The sequence below is a fragment of the Triticum urartu genome, unplaced genomic scaffold (assembly GCF_003073215.2).
Source record: "Triticum urartu cultivar G1812 unplaced genomic scaffold, Tu2.1 TuUngrouped_contig_4910, whole genome shotgun sequence".
In the NCBI taxonomy this organism is placed as follows: domain Eukaryota; kingdom Viridiplantae; phylum Streptophyta; class Magnoliopsida; order Poales; family Poaceae; genus Triticum; species Triticum urartu.
In genome coordinates, this window is record NW_024115539.1 from 1 (window position 1) to 6,770 (window position 6,770).

General features: G+C 43.2%; 1 protein-coding gene and 1 non-coding gene across 2 annotated transcripts; both read right to left on the reverse strand.

The window, feature by feature from the left end:
- Positions 1-1,807: 1,807 nt before the first annotated feature.
- Positions 1,808-2,003, reverse strand: LOC125528492. The gene has a single exon (XR_007292399.1). It is a non-coding gene; the product is annotated as a U2 spliceosomal RNA (small nuclear RNA).
- Positions 2,004-2,708: 705 nt separating this feature from the next.
- On the reverse strand, positions 2,709-6,329 carry LOC125528491 (phosphoribosylamine--glycine ligase). The gene is made up of 4 exons (XM_048692954.1): positions 5,818-6,329; positions 5,226-5,599; positions 4,236-4,766; positions 2,709-3,363 (listed from the first exon to the last, which is right to left on the reverse strand). The coding sequence occupies exons 1-4, from the start codon at positions 6,062-6,064 to the stop codon at positions 2,950-2,952; spliced, it is 1,566 nt and encodes a 521-aa protein (XP_048548911.1). The 5' UTR covers positions 6,065-6,329; the 3' UTR covers positions 2,709-2,949.
- Between the last annotated feature and the right edge of the window lie 441 nt (positions 6,330-6,770).

The window sequence follows — 6,770 nt, forward strand, 5'->3', positions numbered from 1 at the left end:
ACGCTAACTGTAGTGGGGTGGGTCCCAAGTCAACCTAACGGGTGATCCAAACGGTGTGACGAGCGCCGTCTTCATCAGCGCCACGTGGCACCTGACAGTGAGACCTACTCATTAGGTTTTCAATCAAATTGCTCTAATTGACCTACTCAGCGTTTTTCGCAAACTGTCAGCACAATAGTGGTGGGTTTTTGCAAAAAAAAACGAATAATGGTGGTTTTTTGATTTAGGGTCCGCAATTGTGGTGGTTTTTTGCAATTTACTCGCTACCCGCTTATAACACACAAAGACAAAAAGTCAAAAACACGAAGGAAACACACCTGGTCGAATCACTTGCACGCGATCCAACACACCCTCCCCTAACCCTCTGTCGCCGCTGCAACAGAAGAGATCCCAGGCGGCCGAGGTCGATGATCTTGAATAAAACACAGATCAGAAGAACTCACCCATGTATGTGAAATCTGAAGCTTGAACAAATTACATGTAGAAGAACTAGACGAAAAAAGTAGAACAAATTACATGCACAAGTAGAAGAACTTGAATAACAACTTGCATCCTTCAAAATTGAATCAAACTTATAGCAGAAGTTGCACTCATCATGGCAGAACTTGCATTCTTCGTAGCAGAACTTGCATCCCTGCGAAATGTGCAATTCCAGTCAAAATAGATAGTAGAACTTGTGTTCTCGATCAAAGTATATATGCACATAGTAGAAACTGAGTAAAAAGGATAAGATGAAATAAGGAGATAAACTGCAGGAACAAAGAAGGAGAATCTGTTGAAGAAAAGAAAATAGGTCAAGTAAAATTAATGAAGAAACAATCCAAATCAAATTACAGATGACAAAATCAAATTACATAAAAAATTTCTATAATAGAAAGAATTTAAGCCTACCCTGCAAAAAAAAAGAATTTGAGACTACCTATTATCCTAAAGAAGACAAAATCAAAATACAAAGGTTCTATAGTAGAAAGAATTTGAGGCTCATAATACCTATTACCCTAAAGAAGACAAAAACAAAATACAAAAGTTTTTCTATAGAATTTTAGGCTGCCTATTAACCTAAATAATAACAAACAAAATGTTTGATGAAACTATTCACCCATTTGATTCATGTGAATCGAGCATATTCTCTATTACCCTAAAGAAGAACAAACAAAATACAAAAGGTTGATGAAACTATCTCCATTTGATTCGCGTGGATCATATATTCTAAGGGAAATCTCGTGATTTCAATAATCTACTTAGGCGCCTTTTTTAGAATTTCTCTGCGCATTTTCTTTGAAATGTCGCGCCGGGGCGGGGGGTCCCACCTGAGTTCTGAATTTTTGTTTAGAGCATAAGAGGGGCTTTTTACAGAGCTAGCGTTTATCGTGAGGAGAGGAAGTCACCACAGAATTAAATCAGAGCTTACATTTGCGAGCACATCAGCTGGTGTCTAAAGACCAATGCATTTCTGGCATCCCAGATCTTCCAGAGGAACAGCAATTAGTGTCATGAAGGGTTGCAGTGTTCTAGGGAGGCGTTGCTGGACATTGATCTTCAAAATGAGCTTGATGTCAGTGCAGTTTGGCCTGGTGCTCTAAATGGAGGAACAGATGTGCGCATGTTCAGTGGATTCAAGACACATAGGACACTTCTCTGAAGCGAGGATGGTTTTCCTGAAAATGAGGAGGTGCTCCTCGCGCAGCTGCTTCAAGAAGATGAGCAGAAATCGCTTCACAAAGATTAGGTTATTAGCTTCAAAAACGAATAACAGTTTTGGGTTTTGAAAAAGGCAGGAGGAACAACTTTTCAATCCGATGATTTGGTGAGGTGCGCCAGCCCAGGCAGTAGTGCAACACCTGGGCGACACGCAAGGGCCCCAGCAGCAAGCCACTGTGATGGGCCCTTCCCCATAAAAAATAAATTTAATATCGTTGTGGGCACATGGCCCACATATCAGATATTAAACTGATAAGAACAGATACTACACTTGATCTTAGCCAAAAGGCCGAGAAAGGTATGCTTCTTGTTGGTGGCAAGGGTCTCCTTATATAGCATGTCTTCGCCTCCCTTCCGCTGTGGCTGCGCAAGGTGGGACTAAACGAAACGATAGCTCTGCGCTAGCACCGCGCGACTCTGCTCCGTTCGTTGCTCTGGGAGGCCCCGTTTAGGTCTGTTTGGGCCGTGGTTGAATAAAAGCCCAGGAGAGATGGGCTAGTGAGCTCAGCAAGCAAATGTCCTTCGTCCAGACTTTTTTCTTGCAATTCTCAACAAATATATTTTATTTTATTATTCTAAAAAAGAGAAACGGAAAAATCTAGACACCTATACTATTTATTTTTGAGAAATTTCTTTCAGCCGCCACCACTGGCATCCCCTTTATACTTTTTTTTTTGTTTACATGCTAAAATATGTAGCACCGGTACTACTTCACAGTTAAAACCAGCGACTTTCAAACAATACGAGGCGAGGATGCATACTAGAATGCTCTAGATGTTACCAAATACTTCCTCCGTTCTTAAATATTTGTTTTTTTAGACATTTTAAATGGACTATCACATATGGATGTATGTAGACATATATTAGAGTGTAGATTCACTTATTTCGGTGTTCTCCCTCCTCTAACGTGTCATTAGCTCACCACATAATTTCTATTACTTATGAAGGATTGTCATATAAGCAAATGCTTATGAAGAGTTCACGTGGTTATGTTCACTAGAAAATAATTAGTTGGTGGTATTATTATTGCACATCAAGAGATAATTGCACTTGACAAAGTTGCCTGCCTTGTGGAAAACACAAGACTGCTACAAATGGTTCGGAGCCAAAACCATGGTGAAAAGATGCTCATGTTCGACGGGAGAAGCTATGCTCCTGTCAATTCCGCAACCACGACAATGGTGACTCTACTGTCTTCATTTCACTTGACGCTCGAAGCTGACCCCGGATTTAGGAAAACCTAACTAGTCAGTAGTTAGCCGTCTGCTCCTGCTTCAGTGCCCTCCAGCCGATATCTCGCCTGAAGAATCCTTCCGGCCAGTCGACGACATCCACCGCATCGTACGCTCTCGACCTCGCTTCTTCGATGTCCTTGCCCTTCGCAGTGACGCCAAGAACTCGGCCTCCGACAGCTACAAGGTTGCCGTCTCCATCCAAAGCTGTTCCAGCATGGAATATCTTGACAGCCGGAGAAACCTGCTCGGCCTTGTCCATGTTTTTTATTACGGTGCCTTTCTTATAAGAGCCAGGGTATCCTTCGCTCGCCATCACAACCACCATCGCGATTTCAGGCGACCAGGTTAGCGAAACCTTGCCCAGTTCGCCTCTGCATGCGGATAGCAGGACTTGTGCAAGATCAGACTCCAATCTCATCATCAAAACCTGACACAAAGGAAAGGAATTAATAAATTATTGCAGTACAGTCAGAATTTGCTGGAAAAACAAAATGTAAACAGGTAAACTAGGAGAATTCAGAAACATACTAAAAATGCGGTAAGACATTATGTTGTGTACTTCAGAAGCACGATAGCTCATGTGATAATTTTCAAAAAATCGCATCAGCTATCAAATATTTATAAATGCCTACCAAACTTAACAACGGCATATTGGACTGAACTGTGAGTTTAAAGTTGCATCATTAATTTAAAAATCATATGCCTAAGCAGACAGCTAAAAATTGAAGATCCCACAAATGTCAGCAAAATTGACTGAACTTCTGGAATTACATGAAACAATAGAACAGCAAGAGGTGGCACAGATAATTGAAGAAATAAATAGCAAGCAAGTTCCAAAAGAAGAAAGCTTGAGCAGTGAACAAAAGCAGGCTGCACTGCTTCTGTGTCGCAAGTAAATGAACATGAGAATAAGACACAAAGTTCAGATGGCATTTCTAAGGCACTCACTCTGTTACAAATATACATTATTTTGGACATGAGCACATTCTACAAGATGTACCTCTGAATGCCGATTTCTCATGTCATAGACTACAATATGTTACTAAAAAATCACTTGACCAACAAGCTCTAAAGCATGAGAACTTTATTAAGGCATCACTAAAGAAAGTATGAAGAGAACTTCATTAGGGCAAGTATGAGGACAAACCCCGTTAGGAAGGAGTTCAACAACATTGCATTCTATTGTGATATTGTCCAGCCTCATCAAGAATATTTTGATCATACTGTGACTAAAAAAAATGTAATGCTTGAATTGGGAAATATAAATATCTAAAGAGAAACTGACAGATAATCACTAACCTGGCATTCTGGGTCCCCAAATCGCACATTATATTCAATAAGCTTAGGCAGCCCAGATTTCTTCTCTATCATAAGCCCGGCATATAACACACCAACAAACTTGCATCCTTCAGCAGCCATACCTTTAACAGTTGGAATAATTATAGTTTCCATGATCACGCTCTTAAGCTCTTCGGTCACTATTGGCGCAGGGGAGTATGCACCCATGCCACCCGTGTTTGGACCAGTATCACCATCTCCAACTCTTTTGTGATCCTGTGCTGATTCAAGTGGCAAAGCATTTTCTCCATCTACTAATGCAAAGAAAGAGGCTTCTTCGCCCTCCAGATACTCCTCAATGACGACCCGTGAACCAGCAGAACCAAATGACTCGTCAACCATCATAGAGTTAATTGCTTCGAAGGCCTCATCCAAAGTCATAGCAACAACGACGCCCTTTCCAGCTGCCAATCCATCAGCTTTGACAACAATAGGGGCCCCTTGATTCTTGATGTACTCTTTAGCTTTTGCAGGATCCGTGAATGTGCTATACTACATGATAGAGAGAAGAGTACTGGTATTAGCTTCAATTGTATGCCTTAACATCTGAATCTACAGTAAGTATCAACAAAGAGGAGTATCAATTTCACTGTTTTCTGCTAAAGTGATTTCACAGTCCTTTTCTGCAGTAATAAGATGACTTCATTTCAAAAAGCAATCTGCCTTTAGAGGGATATCAAATTATCAACAATGACTTATGAACTATGGTTGGAAATAATGCAGTCACACAATGTTTGTCCAGCAGAAAGTAACAGTTCATTGCATAGCTTCTGTATACTTAGTAGCAGCAAATCGGCACAAAATAAACACGGTTAACAGCATTGCCTCAGGACGAACGAAATATTAATGCCTAAAACAATGTAACATTTCTCTTATGCAGGCATCTCGTGAAAACAAACCCCTGTGGACCCTGGAAAATGTAGTACTTAACACAAATGTAAACTGAATTACCTGAGCAGTCGGGATATTACACTTATCACACAGTCTCTTCATAAAGTCCTTTGACCCCTCTAATGCTGCAGCCTCTGATGAAGGACCAAACGTCGGTATCCCAGCTTTGACAAGGTCATTCGCAAGACCCGCAACGAGAGGACCTTCAGGACCCACTACCACCATTGCCACTCCCCTCTTGCGGCAGAACGATACAACAGCATCACTACTGGAAATGTCTAGGTCCGATATACAGATCGCATCCCTGGACTGAGCAATGCCAGCATTGCCAGGGGCGCATAAAACTGTCTCGCAAGAAGGCGAACGGGTCAAAGCATAACAGAGCGCATGCTCCCTTCCTCCACCACCAATGACGAGTACAGTTATCCTCCCTTCTGAAGAACAGAACAAGACAAAAAATTAGAACACTGGTGCTGCAATTTACATCAAACTGGCTGCTGGTGTTAACTAGAAGAAAGGTTTTGGGCAATGCATTTCGTCTCACGGCACATTAGAAATTGAGGTTTCATAACATAGAAAAGCATCATTCTTGTAACACCATGGAGTTGTTGAAGAAATCACACCTAACTGACCAAAAATGTAATTTACCTACCAGCAACAACGGTCCCGTCCTCCGGCGAAGCTTTCGGGATTGAGCGCCATCTTTCTGAATTCCGGACAGACAGATGAGAATGGCAGGCGACGTGTTGCACTGCATTATTGGAGACATTGCTACTCCATGCCCGAGAAACGGGCCAAGACACCGAAGGCTTCCAGCCGCCGCACAGATGATTACTATCCAGGCCAGGCCCCGTGGCAAGCTTGAGATGCCCCCTGATGCTGTAAGCCGCACAAGCCATCGGGGCCGGCCCTGAGATAGAGCAAAAAGGGCGCCCGCCCAAGGCCTTGTTCTGAGCTTAGGGAGCTAGTTGGCGGCGAGCTGGACAGCGGCGAGGTCGAGCTGGGGGCGGCGAGACGGGATGGACGGGGGCGGCGGCGTCGATTATCTGGCGAAAGATGGCCGCCGGCGGAGCACGTGGTCGGGGGCGGGGACGGGGGGGAGAAACGGCGGCTGAAAGGAGGAGGCGGCTAGGGTTGTCGTCGCGGGTTTGTTCGGTCAGGCCTGGGAGCCGGATCCAGTGACTTGCCTCTGCCAAGTCACGCTGCATCTTACCCACCTCTATCTACCATCCATTCAACATCCAACGGACAACGCTAGTCAAGGAATATGTCACCTGCCGGACAGCTAACGGGGCATGAGCACAAAGTTAGCTTTTTTTTCTTTAGAAGAGCACAAAGGTAGATTTTTTTTTGTGTGTGGGTGGGTGGTGTGTGTGTGTGTGTGGGGATGAACCATAGATGTCGCCGTGATTAAGAGCACAAAGTTAGTTGGATCCGACGATCAGCTAATGGGCTGTCCATGTGTTAGGAAAACTGGGTGTTCTTTTTGCAGGGTAGGAAAACAAGATGTTGGTAGTAAGGTTTCTGAATTTTAGGGCGAAGTACCCCGGATTGTATTTTGCGTATTATTTCGGACCAAATTCCTGTTTTATATCTTAATAAATC

Bases quoted from the DNA above. Each gene is read 5' to 3' on its own strand.
- LOC125528491 (XM_048692954.1), bottom strand. From the start codon at position 6,064: ATGGCTTGTGCGGCTTACAGCATCAGGGGGCATCTCAAGCTTGCCACG. The intron at 5,600-5,817 runs GTAGGTAAATTA...TCTGTTCTTCAG, and splicing joins GGACGGGACCGTTGTTGCTG to AAGGGAGGATAACTGTACTC. The intron at 3,364-4,235 runs GTTAGTGATTAT...CCTTTGTGTCAG, and splicing joins TTGGGGACCCAGAATGCCAG to GTTTTGATGATGAGATTGGA.